The sequence below is a fragment of the Passer montanus genome, unplaced genomic scaffold, assembly GCF_014805655.1.
Source record: "Passer montanus isolate IOZ18808 unplaced genomic scaffold, ASM1480565v1 scaffold2, whole genome shotgun sequence".
Taxonomy (NCBI): Eukaryota; Metazoa; Chordata; class Aves; order Passeriformes; family Passeridae; genus Passer; species Passer montanus.
Window position 1 is genome coordinate 7,878,117 of NW_024366591.1, and position 25,432 is coordinate 7,903,548.

Genomic DNA, 25,432 nt, shown 5'->3' on the forward strand with positions numbered 1-25,432 from the left:
AAACTGAGGACATCCCATTAAACCTTACAAATCCTGTTTGAATGTGACTCATTCTGTACCTCCCATACCTGTCAAAACTGGTGAAAAAACTAGAGCTGACTCTATACCACAATCACTCTTCAGAAAGCTTAAAAAGGGTTCTGTTTTTGAGGGAGGAAATCATCAGGAAAATGGTGACCACACCCAGGTAACTGTAGGCAGTCCAAGGAAAAAAGTCCCAGATCCTTCTCCAGAGCAGAAACAGCTCTGATTAAATAAGAAAAACCCCAAAAAAAACCAAATAAAAAAACCCACCAAATCAAACCACACCACCAAAAAAACCCCCGCTAAAAACACAACAACAACAAAGGACCCCAAATGCAAACAAAAATCCCAACCAAACACCCACAACAAAACAACCAAAATTCCACATACCCCCTTTATCAGGAGGCATTCATAACTTAGTTGCTACAGAATAGTTTTAAAAGTTACAAAGATTACAAATAACCACATAGTTTTCAAGAACCTTTATACATCATCTTTTTTAATTAGATTAGCTTTACAAGCAACTTGAGGAGATGTTTCATAATGAACACTGCTTTTGAAATTACACAACTTTATAGGCAACCTGTAAATGAATCCTGAATTTCTTTGCCTGCTATAGATAAAGGTCTCATATTTCACAGCCAGCTAACATCATGAATAAAAATAGCATTATGAAGCTTTATTTTTAACCAGGACTAGACACATACAGATCATAAGACAGTTTAAAAAATAGTTTTAAAACAAGGACCTGCTTGGTGATGCTCAAGACTGAATATTCAAACCGACATGAAATGAACAGTTTCTAAAGGACATGGAAGAAATGGCTGACCTGATTTGTTGACCCTGTTGTAATGACTTACATGGAGTGAAAAATTAAGCACTTTTTAAACCTGTCTGGCAAGCACAAACCTACAGTGTGATTAGAATTTGATACGCTGTTTAACTGCAGCAGTCTGAATTACAGAAGGACTGAAATGAGTTTAAAGGCTTATGCTTACATTTCTAAAACAAAACCAGACTTCTGTTAAAGGAGTACTAATGAAGATGAAGTAGAAGAGGTGACTTTTTTGCTTGTTTCAGTGGTAGCCTAAAAGCACTGCAGACCAGACAGTAATGAAGATTTGCACTCCTTGGCCAGGTTGGCAGAGGCACTTACAGTAAAGGTATCCTGTCTGTTTCTCTGGGAAGAAAAGAGGAAAGAGGAAGAGAACTGTACAGGGCAAGAACTTACTAAAAAAAGGAAAAGTGAAATCAAAACAAAGCTGGGATTTCTGTTGGTTCTCCTAAATGATATACCAATACTGAATTTTTCTCCCCTTCTGTCAGTTTGTTACTAAACAATTAGCTTTTTCATGTTTTACATGAACAATAGTAATGTTTTTAATAAAAAATTACTGAGCTTTCCATAGAAAGGGTCTTTAATTGAATACAAACTATACAGATGCTAAAATTGTCACAAGTTGTAATATATACAGAAATATTTCTGTACACTCACATTGTTTTGGCTAAGTAAGGAAATAAGGGACAGATAGAAAACTGCAGTGGGTAAGGTGAACAACCCCCAAACTCCTGTAAATATGAATGCTGTCTTTGATAAGTTTGTTTTTGTTTTCTCAAGCTTTTAAAGCTCAGGGAAAAAGAAAAAAGGAAAGAAGAAGAAAAAAAATAATCTGTGTCCAAAACATCCATTTCTTAAAAATAAGAATATCACGGTTTCTGCACATCTCACTTTTATTCTGTGATATCCCATCTTCTGGATAAAATAAAAACAATGTAAAAGAAAGCAAATGTTTTCTTACTAAATATATACCTCAGTATTGATCAAAAGGCAGTGCCTTTTTGGGGAAATCCTTCAGCAACAGTGAAAATTTAAAGATGTATTATTGCACAAGGAGCCTACAGAGTGATGCACTTCAGCTTCAGTGTGCTGACCACTTCCTTGATACTATATAATAGATCAAGGTGTCAACTTACAGACTGCATGGGACACCAACATTTGAAAAGGGAAATTTAAAAAAGTGAATTTTAGATATTCTATTAACTTATATACAAAGGAAAGGGGGGTGGCAAGTATCTTTTAGAAAATGGAGAAAGCTCAAAAATTTCTGTCAAGTAAGTAAGGAGGTTCTGGGTACCTCTAATAGCCTAGGAAAGCCCTTGTATATTTTTGTAACTTGATGGTATTTACTAGGTCCCCAAAGCCAATGACAGCAACTGATAGTGTCACGTTCACTTAGTGCCAGTCACTTAAAAAATAAAAAAAAAAACGAACCAAACATCCCCCCTCCAAAAATAAAAAAAAAAGAAACCAAAGGAAAAAGAAGAGAGACAGAAACTTCCCCTCCATCAATTCAACATACAAAACCACAAACTGAAGGTTACTAATAGCAAGATACTGATTTGCTTTTGTTAATAAGGTTCAAGAGAACATAGTCAAAAAAAAAAAAAAACAAACCAATACAGCAGCAATCTTTAAAAGTTAAGATTAGTGTGAGATATGATATAAAACAATCAGATTTTTAGCTGGTAATTAAAGTGCTCCTTTTCTGAATTAAGTTGTAAAAAAAATTAAAGTGATTATCAGTTACTGGCAACCCTTACATTGAATTAGGTCTTTCATGGCAGAGGAGAACAGTATGAACAGTTTTACAAAAATAGATCCATGTTATATTGGAGAATACTGTAATTTTTTTCCTTTTTATCAGTTTTTCTTTTTTTTAAGACTCAATTTTGATAAACTGTACCTGGTCATACAAAAATTACCCAAAATTCAAACTTTTACCATATAAAAAAAGGGAGAGATGAAATGGATTCAGCTGGATGACAAAATATAAGGATGGACAAATTCTATGTAGGGCACTTATTTATGTCCAGATGCATATGGTGTTTCTTACTGATTGCTTATCTTCTTCACATAAGCAGTCACAGGCCTGGAGTCACAATCACATAGTACAATGCTTCAGCAGTCAAAGAACCTTCTTTTTGATGCAACATTGAAACACTGTTTGCTTCCGTTTTAAGATGTTGGCTTGTTGGTGATTTTCCTTTATCTTGTTATTCACATTCAAAAGTTGATAGATAGCATCAAGATTTATCAGGGCGAACAGCAAGGGGAGTTGCTAAATCAAAGGCTTATAAAACATCTTTCCCAACTGAGTCAGAAGGTTTATTAAGTTCAACCCTCACACCTTTTTCACCTGCAGAAATATGAAAAGGAAAATGGTATTTTTCAGCATTTATCGAAGTACAGTCTAATAGTCTACATCACTTTCCAGAATAAAGTTTTACTATCAAAACATAATATCCCATAAGCAAGAAAAACTCACACACATTCTGCATGGCTTTAGACAGACACTTATTAAAAAAAATGAATAGGTTTCCATTTTATGACATTTCATACTATAATTTCATGTATTATTGTCAGTAGAAAATAAATTGAATGTTGCACAATTCTTGCTGCAGATACAGAGCAAAGAGTGCAATTTTAATTGCAAATGGATACTGAAACCACAACAAGATGGTAATTTAAACCCGTTACAGAGAAAACCAATACTGAAGGAGGAAGAATTTCTTCACAGAAAGGGTGATTAAACATTGGAATGAGCTGCACAGGGAGGTGGTGGAGTCACCATCTCTACGGGAGCACCATCTCAGTGCCACTGTCTAGTTGATAGTGTGGTGCTCAGTCCTAGGTTGGATTTGATGACATCAGAGGTCCTTTCCAACTTAAGCGGTTCTGTGATTCTGCAAAACTTAAACAACCCAGCCTTCCTTCCTTAAGTGCCTGCAGTTTAGGGGGACCCTGGGAAGGGAGGAGGGCAGAAGGGGGAGCACCTTCCCTTCAGGCTTGAGCCCCCCGCAAACCATTTCTCTGCACTCCCTTTGAAAGGGCAGCAGCTGAAGCTGTGCAGAGGCTACAAACAGCTCTGCAGAGTTGCACACTTGTGGCAGGAAGGCTGGCTTAGAGACAGACAGGCTGCCCGTGGAGGCCAGGCAGGCTGACTGCCTGCGAAATCAACTGTGCCTTGCCAGGCATGTGCTACCAAGCAGTGGGACAGCCTACCCAGCTGGAGCTGAGGGGCTCCCTTTGAAAGCCAGGCAGGAGCTGCACTGCTCTTGCCACTTCCAAAATGCATGGTCACTGAGAGCACCAAGAGGGACTGGGCTGAACTGCACACCGCTCTGGGGCTGCTTAGGAGCTCCAGACAGCAATGAATGGAAGTCTCAGCTGGAAATGACTGGCACACGTTTTCAACATCATGGGTTTCAGAGCCCTTGACAAAGCCGTGTTTGTGTGCGTGTGCACTTGCTGTACACCTGATTTTGGTTTATTTTTAAACTATTGTAACAAACACAAAATTGTGATGGCAATTACAAGCATGACAGAAGTCCTAGGCCATTTCTCCTCATAATGCTAATTTGAACAGGAAAATTAGATCAACTTCCTCTTGGGGGAGAAGCCAGAAAAGGAAAACAGATGCTAGATAGGTGAAATTGGAAATGAAGGAAGTAAGTCTTTGATTACAGATTTTAATTTTAGGCTTCTGTTTTTCCAATATAAAAGTTCTAGTCAAATTGTATTCACTTGTTGAATCACTATATTTGATCAAAACTATTTCCAGACCTCTCAGTTCTGCAGTGCCTTACAGTCTCTGGTGCATTTATCCTCCACATATATTAGGGAGCCAAGAGTAGGGAGAAACTGTATCCCCCTCATAAAAATACTGAGCAGCCTCAGAGAAAGTATAAGCAGGACAGGCATTGACCTGGATTTCATGAATCACAGCCCTGGAGTTCAATCCCTGGGTCACCTTCCCTGGAAAACCTAACTCGAGTTATGCCATTTTATCTTTTTGTGCAGAGGGTGGGCCAATGAGATGAGGCTAGACTTACCTAGTCTTCCACAAAAAAAAATAACAGTGATATGAAGAAGAGCTTACCTGTTAGATATTTCACTTTAGCTCGTGCTCTTTCATCTGCATCAAAATACCACACTGTTATTGCGTACCTAAGGAAACAGAAGAAAAAAACTCTTGAATTATAAAGCAAAATAAAGTGAAACGCTTGACACGAAACACAACCTAAATTAAATGATACTTCCACAGTCTGACAGAGGAAAGTTTTTATAAAGCAAGCAGTGGGTTTGGGGTTTCTGTCCTACTGAAAAGTCACTGAAAGGGTGACACTGATGCTCTAAGTTTACGCTCTTTTCTCCAGTCAGTTGCTATTTACTCTTCCACAAAAAAATAACAGTGATATTAAGAAGAGCTTACCTGTTAGATATTTCACTTTAGCTCGTGCTCTTTCATCTGCATCAAAATACCACACTGTTATTGCGTACCTAAGGAAACAGAAGAAAAAAACTCTTGAATTATAAAGCAAAATAAAGTGAAACGCTTGACACGAAACACAACCTAAATTAAATGATACTTCCACAGTCTGACAGAGGAAAGTTTTTATAAAGCAAGCAGTGGGTTTGGGGTTTCTGTCCTACTGAAAAGTCACTGAAAGGGTGACACTGATGCTCTAAGTTTACGCTCTTTTCTCCAGTCAGTTGCTATTTATGATTCTTGTCCAGAATAAAGTCTCTGCCCACATCACCTTGCCCTGTGACCTCATCTTTTTACTAGGTCAAGCTCATCACTGAGTCACACTGCAGTATCATCTTTGGATATTTGCCACAAGGGAATATTAACTACCCCTTCTTACATGGCTCCTCTGGTTTTCCACTGCCTGTAGAGGATTTAAATACAAAATGCCAGCTATTGAGAAAAGACTTTAAGGAGCTTTAGTACATGGCATTTTACCATGACTCTTCTGGGAGCAGAAAGGGGGAGGGGAAAGCTTCTGGAAAAACTGCAAGAGGATATGCTGAAGGCAGTTTCAAGTTACTTCTTGCAAACGTAGCTGTGTTACCTCACAGCTCCAGTCAATGTTCAGTGCTCTGGCCATCCAAACATGTTAAAACATGGGCAACAGGAAGTCTGGATCAAATTGCCACTATCTGGAAATGTCACTTATCATGGGGGAGAGGCAGTCAATGTAGGTACCTTCAGCATCAACCAGTGCCATGCAGGGAGGGAGAAAAGAGACTTCAAGTTCCCCCTGTGCTTCAGACTGGGAGTAGCACCTCTAATACTCCATAAAAATATTTGTGTATTGATGGTTGTTTTTGTTCCCCAACCCTCATCTAATTCACAAATTAGAATATGGTAGCTTAGCTTGAAAATTACTTGTTCCCAACAAGAGGGAACATTAAACTGAAGTACCCAGTCAATCTTCCAGTAACACAGTAGGCTGGTAAGGACAAAGGCAAGTCAGAAGTGTGAAAAGCCACTTCAGAGAAATAATAAAGATGGCACCCTTTGGCTAAGTTGGGGCCTGCTTATGGCTCTATGTGCTCCCACAGAGTTCTGCCAAGCACACATTCAGAAACTTCCCACCTACACACTCAGGAGGTTTTCTCCAAAATAAGAGATCAGGCAACACTACAAACTCAGCAACACAGTGGAAGCCTAATCATCCATTAGCAGAAACCACTCTCCTTTTTGTCAGGTTATAATTCACAGTGTCACTAATTTCCCATTTCTTGTTAAGATAGGCACCATGCAGTAGAGAGTCCATCACTCCTACCTTGTAGCAAATGCTGGCTGTACTTCATGAGGGTTGCGGCGATCAGACCAGAAGAATAGCAGTCTATCAAATTTGGGTTCAATATCAGCAAATTGGGCTTTACCTTCTGGAAATATCCGAAGGATGCCTCCACTTACCTACAAATGAAATATTTGCAAACAATGCCTGAGAGCCATGTCTCGTTGTACTTAAAAATTCTGAATATCACATTTGAAAATATTTCAGATACTTGGAACTGAAACAAAAGCCTTCATCAGGTGCTATAGAAATTATGAATCTATGGCTTTTCTGTCAATACATTTAACAAAATGTTTAACACATTTTTCACTGAGTGATTTCAGAATGCTACATGCATTCATGTTTAAGTAAAAGCTGTGAGTTAGATGGGGGGGTTGATGCATTACTGTTAGCAAAGCAAAAATGAACAGGACTGACTGATATTACACAGGTGGCTAAAAGCACCCTGATATAGATGGGAGAAGATTCATATCTGAGTTTCACCTTTTCTCATAAAAAGATTATTTAATTTAACTGCAGCACAAGTTTATGTGTAATTAAAATAAGGAAAGAGTAGGAAACTTCAAACTAAAGTCTGAATCTGTACTCATGGTCAATTTAGATTCTCTTCCAGGTTTTGAAAACAGCTGAACCTACCCGTGTATGTCTAGAAATAAGCAAAAGTAGGTGGGGTTAATTATATTTAAGCTACACTTACTTCTTCCTACTGATGGTGGTGATGTTGTTAAATCTAACTATAGATGGCTACCATAGACCTTCATGTCATAACAGACATAACAATGCAAGTACTAACAAGGCAATTTGATATAAATGATGGGGCATCTGTGATCTAAGTCAGCAAACAAGTGACAATTTAGATCCATTTCTTCTCCTACAGAAAGTTTGAGGTTCTTTTTTCAATAAACAATATACTTGGTAGTATATTGATTTGTAATTTAAAATAGATTTTGTAGGAAATAAATGCCTTTGTTCACAAATTAAAGATCCAGCTAGTAAATTTTTCACAATTATTGTGAAAATGCAATTTGCTTGACTTCTACACTGTGGTATGTATCCTTTCTTTTTAGCAAGAGAGAAACCATAAACCAACTAAAAATGCCTCAAAGCTGCACTTTAAGATGTTTAATACAATCAGTCTATTTACATGTAAAGATGCTATTTCTTTTTTGCTGTGCAAAAAGAAATTATTTTCTACTTGTAGGATTCAATTTGACATGTCAAAGAGCACATCAGAAACAGAAAGCTTGAAGTGCATCTATCTGACTCAGCTTTCTGATCTACCAGTTTTATGCAAGTATGTTATTAGGGAAAAAAGAAAAATAACTCTCATCTGCAATTTGCGTTATCGATATCTGGTGCACACTATGCACAGAATCTGACTGCTCCTATGGACTCTTCCACATGCTACTCTCTTAGCATGATGAAGCACCAGTAGTTTTATCTTGTTTTTTTCCCCATACACTATGAGAATATACTTCTCCATCATTAATGGCAGAGAAATCAAAGAATCTGCAAAACTGTCTTTGCATTACTCTTTCATGGTCTCAATACTGCCATTTAGCTACATCTGTTCTTCAAATCTACCTAGTCCCCTTTTTTTTGCTATGCAAAAAGAAATTATTTTCTACTGGTAGGATTCAATTTGACATGTCAAAGAGCACATCAGAAACAGAAAGCTTGAAGTGCATCTATCTGACTCAGCTTTCTGATCTACCAGTTTTATGCAAGTATGTTATTAGGGAAAAAAGAAAAATAACTCTCATCTGCAATTTGCGTTATCGATATCTGGTGCACACTATGCACAGAATCTGACTGCTCCTATGGACTCTTCCACATGCTACTCTCTTAGCATGATGAAGCACCAGTAGTTTTATCTTGTTTTTTTCCCCATACACTATGAGAATATACTTCTCCATCATTAATGGCAGAGAAATCAAAGAATCTGCAAAACTGTCTTTGCATTACTCTTTCATGGTCTCAATACTGCCATTTAGCTACATCTGTTCTTCAAATCTACCTAGTCCCATTGAATCACCAGGAAAATCCTTATTAAAAACTCACTTTATCATAGGCACTAGTAGCAAATTCTTAAACTACTTAAACTGTGGTGTATATCTGTTCAGTGATACAAGACTTGTGCTGCTTTGAACTATACTGATGTAGCAATGACTGTAACACTTGACTTATGTGAAAATGCTCCCAAGCTACAGCATCTTTCTTTTTATAAGCATACTCAAATAAGCAACCTAGTTCCACAAAGAGCAAACTCAAATTCAACAGGAATATAAGCAAAAATGAAATTAAAAATATATGAAATTGCCTTTAATGTCTCTGTCTATAGGGAGGCATTTACCACTTTCCTCCAATCTTACTGTCAAGAAGGTCCTGCTGACATCCTGCAAAACCTTGAAAATAAATGCTTCATCTCTATCTGCTCTCATTAACAACAGAATTAGGGAGGCAAAGGACAACCACAGCTAACACAACGTAAAATCACAACTAAGGCACAGAAATAAAGACATGAACAAAAACCTCAAGCAGAGGTGCAGTAACAAGTGTATATACATTCACACATATATATATATATATGGACGTAAAAAAAATAGTTCCACAAAGAGCAAACTCAAATTCAACAGGAATATAAGCAAAAATGAAATTAAGAACATATGAAATTGCCTTTAATTTCTCTTTGTGTATAGGGAGGCATTTACCACTTTCCTCCAATCTTACTGTCAAGAAGGTCCTGCTGACATCCTGCAAAACCTTGAAAATAAATGCTTCATCTCTATCTGCTCTCATTAACAACAGAATTAGGGAGGCAAAGGACAACCACAGCTAACACAACGTAAAATCACAACTAAGGCACAGAAATAAAGACATGAACAAAAACCTCAAGCAAAGGTGCAGTAACAAGTGTATATACATTCACACATATATATATATATATGGACGTAAAAAACATTTTAGAAAGAAATTATTGCATACCTTAGCATCCCAGTCCTTATTAAGATAGTATATACATGTAACACATCTTCCATCTCCATTTGGATTATCAACGTGGAGCACATATCCTGTTCCATTGCCTGGATAACAAGCCACCATAGCCTGGAGTCAAAGAATCAAATACAAGAATTACATTTATCTCTGTGTGTGGAAAAAATCTACATTTTCTCTACATTAATTCTTAAGCAATTAATACTTAAGCAATAGAAAAATTAAACCAGAAATAACGTGCAAAGAAATTTTTTAGCTGTGCTTTCTTTCTAGTTAAAAACTGGTTTAGAACACAAACAGCAACAAAGGCATGACAAACAGTGAGAGGAACACTTAATTAAGGCATGGAAGGTGGGGCTACTCTCATGTTGTGACTAATCATTCAGACTTCCCTGTCCTGAATGACATGGAAAAGAGGAAGAATGTATTGTGTGTAATTTAATAGCTTCTCCTTGTGATAAGAAATCTTCCAGACTCAAGTTCAGACAGCTATCTTTTTATCTTCTTTTTTTTCCCCTGCGTTTCCAATGCAAGGAATTCCTTCTCAAAAAATGTTGCAAATTTCTATTTTTAGGAGACTTTTAGACAAAACCAGTAGCCCATATTACTCGCTCACTCCAAGAGCATTCTTGGGCTCGTGTTTCGTCCTGTACATAGGAGGTCTTTGAACCTTTGTTGAAACAAACCTACACGTACAACAAAAACATCCTTTTTAGACAAGAAGTGAGAAATAGAAAACAGACACCGAGCAGTAATCTGCAATAACCTTCTGACATCAAACGACTCCCAGTACAGCAGTGTATGAAACTTCCCATGCTGCACTTTGCTCAGCTGACTTGAAAGACCCCGGCAGGCGATTTCTGAGTCTTCACATACGGATGTGCGTGTGAAACAAACTGGCCCTTGCTCCCCAATGGCGTGATTAGCTTGACTAGATATCAGAGCACGTGGCTGGTTTGTTGCACAGCACATCCCTGTACCTTTATGCCTTTGCTAGAAATAACAATTATTTCGTGTTTTTGAAAGAGTTTAGAATAAAGTTTTCCAAGTCAAGTCACCCATTGTCACCACAGCACTCAGGTGTTTGGAGTCACAATATCCTGCCTGCAAGAATTGAATGAATGAATTCAGCAGCATGAATTAAAAATGAAAAAACAACAAACCAAACAAAAATCAACCAAAAGGTGACTTTCTACCAACAAACCAACATACTGCTAATCTCAATGACTGCTTGCCATATAAAAAAAACTGGAAAAAACTTATATAAACAAACATTCCTGTTAGATGTAGTCTGGTTAAGTTAGAACTCTAAGTCAGACCTCTTTCACCTCTAATGTAATACATAAAAAATATTTCCCCAATAAAGTGATTTTTTTCACTTTATACTAGTAATTTTCATTCCCCCACCCCCACCACAAACAAAGCTTTTCAGAGTTTGTATTACTTGCATGAGATGAGGAATACATTCAGTGCAGGTAGCTGTTGTGCTCTGTGCAAACTGAGAAATAAAGTTCTTGCAGTTCAATCCATAAACTATTTGCATATCACATGTAAGTAGAATGGATTCTGCTATAGCAGCAACCTTGTAAAAATCTTTATTTCTATATATACTCTACTAATGGAAACAGCAGCTTTTAGTAGCTATGTCTAGGCAGAAATCAGAACACAGTACTTGCCAAGTTGTAAGCCCGTGACTTTAAAGAATCCTAAAAATAAAGCCAAACTTCATTCACATCATTTGGAAGTGACTAAACTGCATAACAAGTACTTAAAAAGAAAAAAATCCAAATATACTTCTAATTTTCATTAGGCACTTCAGGTTCCTAGCCTCTTTCCTGTAATCATAATGCTTTTATGATTACAGGCCTCATGTTATGAAAAATGTTACACGTATCAAGAAGGTGATCTAATATTTGGCAAAGTCATGACTTATCAGTTTGCCTCAGGAAGATAAACCCACAGAAATCAAAACAGTGAGTTAAAGATACCAAAGAATGTAATAGGGTTCTGTAATTTCCTTTCTTAGGAAGAAGAAAAAAAAAAAAAGGAAGAAAACAAAAGCAAAGCTGGGATGGAAGAGGAAGATATTTGGTTTCCACTGAAAGCCAACAGTCTTGACAAAAAAGTGCCATTTACCACATAAATTGTACCAAGCTCTCATGGAGCATGAACAGTGCTGAAAGCAGACTCTGGTCCAACTCTGGAACAGTATTACTAATAGCAGCAAAGTTTTAATTTAAGGGGCTTTGCTGAGACATATCATACAAATTAAACCCTGACACTAACTGTTGCTCACTCCCCGTTTGAAAACAGCTACTAAGAATCTCTCAGAATGAGGTGAACTTTCAGATCAAGCAGCTAGAGCAATGTAAATTCTAACTTTAATCATGAGGAGTTAAGACTCCAAGGCAACAAAACAATATTTCACATCACACTGCTGAAGAAAAAGAAGACCAGCAACACTTTTTGGAATGTCTGAGGAAACACCAGTTGTCACCAATTTCACATAAAGAGCAGCCATATTCATTTCATACAACCATTTGAGTCTAAAATACTTTCAGTCTTTAAAAAGATCTCTTGTTTTTACTTCAGAGACTGAAACGTCTCCTGTCATCAACTCCAAGTGACGAGAAACAGTTTTGCTGAGATAACTTATCTAATATGTATTTGTTACAACATTGAGAATGATTCAGCTCTTAGCAGCAAATTGGAAAGCAAATAAATTTGTAACTCAGCCGCTGTAGCATACATAATATACATTGCCTCTGCCGTGTCCCCAGTTAACCCATGATAAGGAAAGGTACAAAATGTAACAATTTATCAGACATGGGAAATATATTGCTTTGTGCAACAGTATGAAGGGAGTTCATGCCAAACTGTCAGGTAGTACAGGATTACTCACTTGGACAGGACAAAGAAGTGATCCATATAAATAACAAAACCTTTGTTGTTTAACATTTTATAGTATAAATAAGAAAGCAAAGACATGAATATCAAGAACCGAGAAAAATCTGTGTCTGTGGCAATTTTTGTTCTACCAATGTTAGTGGCAGTCAGTACAGCCAGGCATTTGAGATCTAAAGGCCCAAGATTCCCTAAGATTTTGGGCTATGAACAATATATTTCCTAGCTTTCCAAAACAAAAAGCCACCCAGTTGGGTGGCTCGTCAGTTGTCCCATAGAAGCAATCAGGTAATTCAACTCAAGGTATTACTTGCATTTTCTTAAGAGAAAAGGAGCCTCCTCTTTTGTCCTTCTTGAGCATTACTATTTTTAAGCATTCAGTAAACTTACTTTCTACAAAAAATGTATTTAAGTCACACTGGATTTGTTCACTCACAGGATTCCTGTGCCAACATTTTTAATATTAACCTTCTTTAACCCAAGAGCATTCCATTTTAGGCTGAGCACTCGTGTCTAGCACATGAGCGCTGTCCTAAGATACCCCCTGGAATTCATGAGTAATCAAGAAAGCATGAAAGTGACCTCCACACTGATATCTGCCCAGCTTGTGTCTATCAAGTCTGAACTACTCACACGCCAAAGCTCCTGCTGATCCCTACTCCTATACAGATGTTCTGTGTGCAAATGTTTTAGGTCTGGAAAATAAGGCCATCAGCTCCAAAAGCAACACTAAGTTGTTAACACAAGAACTAATTGAAACCACAGATTTTTTGCTAAGAATAGGCATCCTTAGTGTGTCAGGCATTACTCTAATTGACAACAAAATGCACAAAGGTAGCATTAGAGGGAATAAACCATCGCCTATACAGTTTTTTTACTATGTAAAGACATCAGCTAAGACTCAGCTCTGGGAGGCACAGCACAACAGTGCAACTGAAAACATTGTTTCAATTGGGACTAATCTCAGCCTCCTTTCACACAAAAGCATGACAGCCTTTCCCATCTATAAAGGAAGACTTGAAGGTAAACAAACCGAAGCTTTATTTTCTATCCTCTCCATTCTCTCACTGCTGGATGCCTGAAAGCTTAGGTATCGCTCCTTAAAAAAAAAAAGGAAACATCAAAGCAAACTCTTAGGAAAGAGAGGAGAATACCAGTAACATGAGAACACAAAATTCTCTAAGCGGGTGAAAACCCCCAAAACCACAAACATATAATGGAGAGGATGTATGATCTATTAATTTATTAAATAAATATATTAAATATATTAATATTTAAACTTTATTGTTAATCTCAGATTAAAGCTGCATCAGTCAAGATGTCACTTTTGCTGTTTGCTGAAGGAACTGCAAATCTCAGTGAGCCAAACAAGATGTCTAAATGCAAGACCGATGACTTCCTACCAAAATTTATCAGATGTGCTCACAAAGACTTCAGTGGAAATCCTTGGCAGTGAACATCTGACAGATTATTCAAAGAAAAAAAAACTTCACACACCACTACAATGAAGAACCAAAGAAAGATAAAATTAAATTATAAAATTGCCCAACCCTGTTTGGTTTGTGATTTATTTCTATTTCAAAAATTTATTCATCCCTGACAAACAAGAGTTCTGAGGAAATATTTTCATTTTAAGCACACATCAGGCTATGATTTTTCACAAGTTGAACAAAGTAACAGTCAAACCAAAGGAACAAAAGACTGGTTTAGCATCATCTTCTGTGAGCAGAATCAAGATTACTGACTTACACATGCTAGCATGGTACAACTTGGCTTGGATTCCTAAGTGTCCTGGTTTGGGGCAAATTTGGGAGAGAATCCTTCACAAGCACAGACAGAAACTTGCAACAGAATGAAAATGCTAGCAGGGAAAAACTCCTGTCAGCCTTACCCGAAACAGAGCAATCTAAAAAAGGGTAAAGTAAATCTGAGACACAGCTAATCTAAGTATTTCTATACTAACTTCCATCTGAGTAAAATTTCCTGCTGTTATCCTCCATGGTTTAGTAAGCAAGGCTAGAGAATCAAGTTTTCACACACGTCAACAATGTGAAACTAGAAAAGCTGGAGAGAAATATCAGGCCCTGCAAAGATTTCTTATTAAAAATTCATGCCTTGCAGTCACCATCAACTGGAGAACATGCAAGGGAAAAGTAAAGTGGTATTTAGCAGCTTAAAAATTAATCAAGGTATTACACATCCTCAAGAGCAGAAAGGAATCTCTAAGTTAGAAATGAAAATAAAGAAAAAAAAATTACATGTTGCAACAGCTTTGAATCAGTAATCTTTAAGCCCTCTCTCCTAATATTAAATTACCACTACAGCCATTCCATTTGTCCATTAGCAAAGGAGTTCGGAACCATTATTTTCTTTTGCATTTTTCTGTGCAGATATGATAAGCACCCCAAATACTGCAACAGAAACCAACAACCACTCAAACTAATAAACCCTGACTATAGCATACACCTGCTATTTGTGCCGTCTTCCTGTAAGAACAGAGTAATCTGCTCTTTCAGGAAAAAACCCAAACAACTGAAGGCAAGGATGACAAACACAGGTCACCCTCTCTTGTATCTTGCCAAGTTTTAACAGCAAAGTTGGAAAGCTTGGCAAAGTGAAGGCAAACTGAACTAAGAACGGAGATGAAAAATGAACTTAGACAGGAAGGGAGAGAGGAAAAACTGAGCATTGACATAGCTGCTTACACTATTAATAGAATCAGCACACAGCTATGTACATGGATTACATCTTCCATGACCTTCTAGGGAGTTCAGTAACCTGACCTACCTCCCTCCTTCCCTGGCTTTTCAATGCAATGGCCAATACAAGATTTCTACTTGCTTTGGATAGAACCACATTTGATAAGCATACAAAATCAAGCAATATAACATACCATACCATAAAAAGTTTGGCACAACATACTAATACCTTTATACATTGCTTATTTCTAACTTGCCAATCAGATGCTGATTTCTCAGACCAAATTTCAGAAAAAGCCGTGCCAACCAGCAGTTAATTCCTCTTCAAGTCATGGCCTTATTCCTGTCTTCATTTTTATGTGACTTTTACCTGCTCACGACATTCTCTTCAAATATCCTAATAAAGAGACACAAGCCAGAAGGCAGCAGTTTTCATGCTGGTTCAGTGGCCACATCCAGCTGAGCTCTCTAGGGCCAGGAGAGCCACATGAAGTTTGGATCCAAACAGCTTGAATGTAACCATGGTGCCACTGAGAGAAAAAATAGCTCAGGTATTTTTACCTGTAGCAACATTTAGTTTGGTACTCTCCCTTTACCATTTAATTCTAATTTTGCTCAACATTAGGACCACACAAAGTTCATTTTCAAGTATCATTCCTTTAATCCATGCATGCCCACAGGCTCCAAGAAATGCTCTTCACCTCTTGAATTGCTGAAGAGATGTGCATATAAGTCTAGATGATTCATCAGTTCTTACACATGGCACAGGAAAAACCACAGAACTGCAGTTGCTTAAGTCTCATATTCAGGAAATGACTGTGCACGTGGGATGTGCTTAGGCTTTGATGAATACATTTAACAAATAAGAAATAGGATACAGAAGCTCCTATGAAACTATCAAGCAAGAGGCATTAGCGAGGGAGAAATAGTATTGATTCTCAGCATGGGGACAGCAGAAGGCATGTTCCTTGCATGGAGGCTTTGACTGAGCCCTGAGGAGAGCATGGCAAATGGGGAAACATCTCCAAAGGTGAACCCATGAGCAACTGAAACCAGCGCTAAAGACAGACATAACAGGAAGACCTAAAGCACTTCCCAGATGAAGTTCTGCAGCTCTCACTGCTACCAAACTAAGATAAAAGTGTTTAAACATTAATGAGCTTTTCTGCTCTCCTATACCTCAGCTTGTAAAATCTCAAATCTCAAATCTCGGAAGGCAAAGAGAAGGCTGACTCAGCCAACAAACGGCAAGGAAAAAGAAAGATTGTATCTTCTGTAAAACAACACAGTGGCATTTTCCAGGCTGCTAGCCCGGTTAGGTGGGACGTGCCTATTCTCAAAATTGTGCCAGTTTAACAAAAAAGGTGCTGTTTTAAAATTGAGTCAGTGAAGGCACTGCAAATACACCTGCAGTCCTTCAATCTTATGAAGTCCTAGTTTCCATTAACTTAATCTAACTGCTTATCAGGAAAATAAACTGGAGTTACAATCTAAAAATGTACACAGAGAGCTGTGCACTGACTCTAAAAGAGTAATAATTAAAAAAAAAAGTTTATCTAACATATCTCTGAATACAGACAATGTCTTCAAGTCTAAACCACCTGCATTCCCTAAATGAAAAAAGAAAAAAAAATCATTTATATAAGCACATCCAAAATATGTCAGTGCTTCAAAGTAGTAATAGGTCCCTCCCCTAAGGTTCAATATAACACAATCTGATAGTTTTGATATCAAAGTCTATTGCAAACTCAAAAAAAGAAAAAAAGGTTAACAACACAGACCACACAAAAAAATCCCCCAAATATACTTAATTGAGGCTTCCCAAATAAAGTAGATGAAAAGCACCATCACCAGAAAAAGTAGAAAGTTCTCTCTTAAAAGCTGAGGAGCAAACACAATACTTGGCTTTGCAGCTAGGAAGGGGCTAAAGCATACTTTGATTTGTGTCAGTCTAAATCTGTCTACAGTATGATTAAATCAGTTGACCAATACATTTCAGATTCAAACCACTGCTGAATAATATTAAATATGTCTGTAGATTTGGCAGGCCTCCATGGCTAACTCCCTATTCCCTTCAAGAGAAACAGACTCATGACTCACTGTTTTGGCACTGTATAAAAATTTGACAGAGAAGTAAGTCAGTCAACACAGATTTTAAGAGTCTGTTTTTAGTTTAACACCATAATTGCTTTGAAATTAATAAAACCATTTAGAAAATAAGTACTTTGAAACTTTTTTCCCCAAGAAAAGAGTGCTTTCTGCGCTCATGCAAGACTACTCAACTTCCTAGTTTCATCACTACCCATTCAAGAAGGGCACAGAGCAGCAACATCTTTAGGAATTAAAAATAACATAACACTAAAGCAAATTACAACAGTGCACTAAAACAGTATGAAGTTAAGTCTCATTCAGCTACATAACTTAAAATATATTCTGACAGCCCTCTTAGCACCAGGAGAGGTTGGGACAGAAGAAACACTAAGGATTAACAGTGGGCAAGAGATGGTTGCTTTGTGCACACCAGATTTCCAGAGCCAAGTACATGACATCAGCAGGCACACCAATGCACAACACACAAAAAAGCATGGTTACCTATTTTAGATTATTATGTCTGATCAGTGAATTTTTTTCAGTTGTGTGTGATCTACTGGGTAAACAACAACTGGACTCAACTTGAAAGGGTCTTTTTCAACATTAATGATTCTGTGACACACTACCATAAAAATAAAGTACACACATTAGCCCAAACATCAAGCCTAGGGACTTCTTAGCACCAGGAGAGGCTGGGACAGAAGAAACACTAAGGATTAACAGTGGGCAAGAGATGGTTGCTTTCTGTTTTTTTCTTTTAAAAATCAAACCTTACTGTATTATCTGTGAAAGTAAATGGCTGAGAAATCTGCCATTTAAAGAATGTCACTGATTATCTCTGCCTTTCTCCCCTCAAAACTATACATCCTGAGAAGCCTAGAACTTCTTTCCACTAGAAGATAAACCATACACAATCATTTTGCTAACTGCTAGGAGGGAAGATTCACTTCTTACTTAAAACTGCAATTTTGTTTCTGTTTTAGGGAACAAAATAGCCACATCACTGAAATTTAGCTTGTAGGAAAGGTATCTTTATATAAATTTGAATGTTGCACAACTGCATGGGAACAGGATTGTGTGTTTAGCACTATGTTTAGCCAAATACTTGGAAATACTTGTGCACTGCAAGTTCCTTAAGTTTAGCAAATGTTAATGTAGTTGCACTAAAATGTCCAAATCTAGGCCTCAGGTACCACCTCTGGATTTTAACCACAGGAAGATTTACTGTCATAAACAATACACTGAGGAGAATGATTTTAAAACAGATTTTAAGGCTATTTTCAAGGGGACATTCAGCATGCCCAAACCTCACATTATATGCTATACCATTCACTCCTACTGTTAGAGTCCAGATAACCCTTTGAAATTATTTATGTATTACAGAAAAAGAACTAACTATGCACTGAATATTGCACTAATAGCAATTAGACATTTACTTATGGACAGATTTAATTTATATTAGCACTGCACAGAAGCCTGACTAAGATTTAAAGCCAAACAGCAACAAGCAGCCTCTAATATGCTTTCAGGCCACCTACAATTTAAATGCAAGAAGTGCTGACTCTGCCCATGCTACTTTTTATGGGCTTTCACACATAAACCATCTCCATCCAAGCTTCTCTTTACAATCCCACCACAGTCCAGTAATTAGGGTCTGTTTCCCAGCTGGCATAAACAACACTTAGAGGTTTTGTTGTTTTAACCAGATCACCCAGTGTATCCAGTTCAAATGCACACAGGCATTAAACAAATCTACTGGTATTCCAGCTGTCTCAGTTCCCACCAGTCCTTGGGCAAAGCCTTGGGGAACAGCTGAGGCCATGCAGCACTACAGGCTGAACATAAACACCAGGAGCAGGACTGCTGATGCTGGCATGCCAAGTCGGAAAAGTGACTCCCAAACCCACCCCTTCTCTGTATGTCCCAGCAGAGCCAGACGTGTCATTTCAGGTTAAGGAGGCATTCTGCTGCACTGGCTCAGTGGAACTCCTGGAGGAGAGTGGCTCAGGACGGCCATGTATTTGCTCTAAGAGCATGCAGCCTTGTGAGCATGAGAAAGATCTGAATGTACTCAAAACTGACTCCAGGGAGGAAAAAACACCTGAGGAAACTGTCTGTGCTTGTCTGGCTGATACAAAAGCCCCACTGTCTTCTGAAATGCCAATTCAACTGACCATACAGTGAGTTTATGTTCATGACAGCAACATGATCATCTCTAGGTTAGGACCTCCTGCAGAGCTCCTTGGTGCTGCTTCAAGAGGTTTTTTTCCCAGTCTCCCCATCAATCATAACCACTGGCCCAGGAGACCAGCGTGATGGAAAAACACATCACTCTCATGCTTGGAAAAAATAGAACATGCTGCATTATCAACTATAAATTGGTTAAAACAGACCCATCTGGTTTGTTCCAAGTCTGTTTATACTTGGCATTAGGAAGTTGCTATGAAGAAAACTAATCCAATCACAAAATCTCTTCACCTTTGCCACTATTTCAACAACAAAAATAGTATTTATTAGTATTTATATATATATATATGTATAATTATTCACCCTTCCTAAAAGGCAAGTAGGCTTCTCCAAAGATTAGTCCTTTCCTGTGAACAACTAAAAAGCCTGTTAATATTAAGTGGCAAGGCTCCTGTCAATCACATTGGTTATGACTGCCTGTAACTCAACAAGTATTGTGATTAGAAGTCACCTGCTAACCTTGAACTCCAAATTTCCTACTCTAAAAATCGGAAAGTGACAGAATCCAAACTCCACACAAAGTTGTGGTAAGCAAAAAAGCCATGGTGTACAAAACCTGACAGGAACAAGAAAGCTCCTCTTTAACAACTTGTCACTGAGACTTTCACCACCACCACCACCACCCCGCCCCCCACCTCTTCCAAGGCATTCAGAAGAACACAGAATCAGGACCTCTCCCCTCAAATGCTCACACGGGAAGTAAAAAATCTCAACATCAGCCGTGTTAGCATGCAGCCAGCACTTACATACTCTTAAACCTTCTTAAAAGCACTGTATTTAGTAAGAAAGAGAAATACACTATTTGACACCCCATCTAGAAATAAAGGATTTCAAGACAGGACATGTACACCCCCTTTTTGTTTGTGTTTCTGCAGAAAGATATTTATCTGTGTGTCCTTTAAAATCCAATCAGCAGAAACCTTCCTGGTAAACCAAAGGACAGCTAGGGCTTTGCAATCTACAGTACTCACTGGGGAGAGATTGCAGGGATTAGCAATAGTAGCCTAGATCAGAGGTGTCACGTCAGAACAAGAAGACTGTTCCACAGCACATATTTATGCAACCTACATGCAAGATCTGAAGAGCTTAAATAAAGCCTGTGCCCAGATTAACATTGTACCAATTAAAGAAAAGAAGAACAAAAAGAGGCATAAGCATAACGTTCGACAAAGTGTTTGCAACAGTCTGCAAATGACCTGAAAGAACTCATACCCAAGGTATGAACTCATCATAATTCAAGCAACAGCAGTGGAAATTACTGATGGACAATGTACAGTGACATGAAAGGAAGATGAAGAAAGCAGACACCAGAAGGACACAGACAAAAGTCTGCATTATTGAAAGGGGGAAAGTAACACCAGGTATCACAAGAAGGAACAAACAGAACAGCAGCCAATTCTAAAAATCGTAGATTCCAGATTTCTATACAGTCAACTTCCCCTTCAAGTCAGCAAGCAATGACTTCAGATTTCAGGATTAGCAGAAATAGTCTTTCAGGCAGAGACTGTATTTTGAAATAAATTTTCTATTTAATTGTTGAAAATAAACAACACATGTCCTAAAACTCGCATCTAGTATTGCACACTAACACTGGGGAGCAGTTTCTAAATAGGAGACTGCACTTCATGAAATTATCTGTGGGCAGCCAACTGATTTATTATTTTCCACGATGTGTAGTAAGGGGCCCTTTGTCTTTATACTGAAGATACTACAGATCCAAAAAAAATTTTGTATTCTCTCAAAGTTACACTTGTTTGGAGATGGGCAGCCAAGAAGAGGAAAGGTGATTCAGAAGCCAGAGAAAGGCTGTAGGGAAGAACAGAGGAAGAGGAGGAGTGGGCAAGGACCTGTGGACAGTGGATGCACTTGCCAACCCTGTGCTGCAGTAACAAAGGGAGCAAGCCCCACAGCACAGGTTTTAATTGTGACTGCCCTGCTACTAACCCCATGAAATCAAGGTGCAAGCACTAATGAGTGAGATACCTCAGCAGGCCTGAGCTGTAATTGTTTTTGGGTGTCTTCCAGCCCCTTAATGAAGCACAGCACAAAACATCTTGGACATCGAAGGTTACTCTCAGCACACAGATTTGCAACCAAAGATAAGAAAAAAGCTGCTGCTCCACGCACAACACTGTACTCATATCCATCCACTGTGTGCAGAAGGCTGCTCACATCATCTGTACTCCAGGGAAAATGTTTGCATGGAGTGGCCTTACAAAAAGCTACATACCTCTCTGAATGCCTGCTCTGCCCGCAAGCCAATTGACCAATTTATCCCCCCACTTGGAGCACACAAAAATCAGTAAAAAGATGTATTTTATTTCCAGGATCAATACAAGCTATGTGATATAGCTACCATGAAGACAACTGAGAGTTACTCCACAAAACAAGAATTTACTTCCTCTACAAAGACAACCCTTAATTAAGGGTTCCCAAACCAAGATAACCATTCCTTAAAAACGAAGGCTAGATGATGAAAAAAAAAGTGTAAAAGATTTTTCAAAGGAAAAAAAATTCTCTAAGGGACTCCATCTTCCTATCACTAGTAAATTTTGTTCCCTACTGAGTCCCTGAAGAATTCCATCACTCTCTCCAGAAAGCTGTTCCCAAAGGGAAGGGGTGGGGGGTGGGGAGGAAGACAGGGGGATGCATTGGAATTTTTGCTCTTCAAAGGCAAGTTTTCTCTGGGGTTTTAATATGGAACTATTCTAAGTTGAATTGCAGAACTCTAAGTCTCAATGGTGAGGAAGCATCATTTATTACTAGCTTTGTCTTTCAGTGGGTGTGTTCCTTCAAAGTAGCAGGATGTGAGTGTAAAAGAGTAAAAGACACAGTAAAAACCAGAAATCTGCAAAATTCAAGTTGCTCTATGAGAATTAAACTGAAAATAAAGCTAGTTGATAGTATCTTCAGCTACATTTCATGTTCTGCAGTGGAATATTATTTTCCATGTTTACAAGGCCCTTTATAAAGCTATAGGATTAAACAGGTAAAAATAATGTATGTTTATCTTATTACTTTTACAATATAATTTTGGCATAGCCTTGGCTCATGAGCGAGCCAACTCCCATTTTCTATTTTCACTAAGGAAAATGACAAAGTCAGGACTCCAGTATAGGAACTCCTGTGTTGTTCTTGAGTCTGTGCCAGGTGTTAGGAGGCCTTCAAGAGTCATTACATGTCATTTTGTCCAAGCTATAGCAGAGATTTAAAGCAAATTTACTCAACCCATTAATTTTAATGCAAACATTGAACATTTTTAAATATAAAGCACTTGAACCATGGATCTTGCTTCCAAGGCATTTTGCAATAATGAAACAGGCAAAGGAAAGACCAATAAAATAGTAAATTCCAGTTACAATTTCACTACAGCAAACTAACTTCCTTTTAGTGAAAAATGCGGTGTTACCAAAAGGATTCCCAGAGGACCTGTACTATTTCTGTATGACCTGGGAAACAGGGGTGAAGGAGCAGAGGGATGGTGCTTACCTGCAATACCTAAATATGCTGCAGTCCCTCCCAGCCCTGGCTGCAGAAAGGCACACAGAGGGGTGTAAAACAATACAAACTGTCTAAACAACAAAATAGGAGGTGAAATTCAGGAAAGCGTCAGGGCAAAGAAATAGTCCTTGGGGAAAGAAAAAAAAAAAAGCTTTCCTATACAGTGATGTCTCAGCAGAGGAAGCAACTAAGCAACTGAAGTGTCATAAATCACTAAATAAGGATAGACAACACAGAATACATCACCCTGCCAGCATACAAAATCAAGATATATTTGTACATTAAATACTGTGTTTCTGCTTGCCTTACCTTGATCAGCATAACCAGAAAAGCTGCACAGAAGTGCAGCAGGAATAACTAGAATTATGAAACAGTACCCATTGGATAAACACAAAAAAGACTACAATTCTTCAATTTAGGAGGGAAAGCATGTCCGTTGAAAAACATACATGCAAGCAAATGCCAGACTTTTTTTTTAAGACTATGACAAGTAAAACTACTGGGAACTGAGTTTTCACAATACAGTCTAGGAGACACTGAAATCACCATCAGTGAGTTTTAAACAAAAGGAAGTTCCTTTTCCATCTAATCAAACTGCAGGACTCGCTGTTACAGGATGTTGCAGAGGCCAAAAGTACAAATGGCTTTTAAAACAAGATTACAAAAATTAATGGCAAATGTGTCCATCTATCTGCACGTATTACAGGCAGTGGTCTAGATACAACCTCTGTCTCAGAGCTCCTCAATTGCCACAGGTAAGTGGTAGATGAGAACTTAATTTTATATACACTTTGAAGCTTTAAATACAGAACAATTATTGATTATTTGCAACAACTACATAATAGCATAAACATAGATGGCAAATACTTGTGTGAAACAGACATTTGATAAGGGAGAACTCCCACTGAGCAAACACAAGAAGGCAACCTGCTAGAACCTAAACCAAATTAGCCAGAATGCAAAAAGTGTAAGCTTTGAGCAGGGTGGGTCTTCAGCATCTGAATAATAAGAACAAATGGCTTTAAATGTTAGGGGTTTTTTATATTAAGACTGGGTAGTCCTCAAAAATGCTTAGCTTTAACCTGCAATCCATGGCCTAGCATCTAGTTCATACAGAAGGTCACTTCAGATGAACACAACTCTATCTGGCTTCAATTTACCACTAGATATATGGTAGGGATGGCCAAGCTGACACCTCGGGAGAGGCACATGGCTCTTATCTCTCTAACGCAGTCCTTTTGGGGACAGGCCATTGACAGGGTGCCTGCAACTGCTGTACCTGGCAGGGAGCAGCAACTGAGGCAAGCCTCCTCCTCTGCACCCTGCCGGGGCAGCCAGGCTCCCTCAGCACCTGCTCCTCCTCCCTCCCCCTGCACCACAACAGGAAAGGAACACACCACTGCAGAACAAGGTCCCCAGGGGAGCACAGGCAGGATGGAAGCAAGCAGGAGCAGCAAGTTTGTGTGGGAAATACAGATGAAAGAAAATTACTAGAACCTAGATGGAAGAGGTAAGGATCTTAACTTGAGAGCTGCAGGTTTTTTATTTATTCAACAGCCTGGCAAAATACATAAGCCTGACTCTTACCAGTTCAAATGTTCCCTCCCCACACTTCCCTTTTTTAATATGGAGTGGATGGAATTTTTCCTAAGTAAAATAAAACTGAAATGTACGAAAAAGTAATATTTGGCCAGATGTTTGTTACAAATTAAAAAAAAAAAAGTAAAAATATGTGAAATATTAAAAGTACTTTTTGGTAGTTTGTGGCTTTGAAACAGCATTATTTCATTTTTCTGTCTGTCTTGGAAGAAAAGGATAACTATGCCTGCTGCACTATGCCCTCTCAGTACAGTAGTGGACTCAAGATCATATATAAATTCAAAATAATTTTGGAGAGAAAGTATTAATCCCCTCCAGGTAATTTACTTTAATTTCTTAAACATTTGCTTAAATCAGTCTTGTAGAGTGTACGGATGCTTTGTATTAGCAAGCTTTGCTAGGAAAGAACTGTGCTATGAGCATATGCACACATGAACGGAAAAACAGGCAACTTGGGAGAAGAGAGGAAAGAGGCAGCAGCACAGGTCTAGTAAAAGTGACCACCTGGATGACCAAAAGGGATCCAAGGCAGGAATATTTCAAACATTTACATTACTGGCATATTCGACCACAATGACTCTTTAGGGAGCAAATGACACTAGCAGGAAGACAGACTCCTGATAATTTCATTCAGAAATGCAATAAGCAGGACTTATACTGACACTGCCATTGCTGGAAAAAATATTTTAACAGATTGCAAAATCTGGCTTGTTTTGCATCTT

The 25,432-nt window shown here is 38.2% G+C and overlaps 1 protein-coding gene across 1 annotated transcript in view; it reads right to left on the reverse strand.

Annotated features, from left to right (window-relative positions):
* Nucleotides 1-494: 494 nt before the first annotated feature.
* EGLN1 (egl-9 family hypoxia inducible factor 1) overlaps nucleotides 495-25,432 on the reverse strand; it is a 35,454-nt gene continuing 10,516 nt past the window's right edge. The window contains exons 2-5 of the mRNA XM_039707367.1: nucleotides 9,661-9,780; nucleotides 6,658-6,794; nucleotides 5,298-5,365; nucleotides 495-3,221 (exon numbers count right to left, since the gene is read on the reverse strand). Of these exons, the coding sequence (XP_039563301.1) occupies nucleotides 3,157-3,221; nucleotides 5,298-5,365; nucleotides 6,658-6,794; nucleotides 9,661-9,780 (390 nt within the window). The 3' untranslated portion in view covers nucleotides 495-3,156. The remainder of the gene's footprint in view (nucleotides 3,222-5,297; nucleotides 5,366-6,657; nucleotides 6,795-9,660; nucleotides 9,781-25,432) is intronic.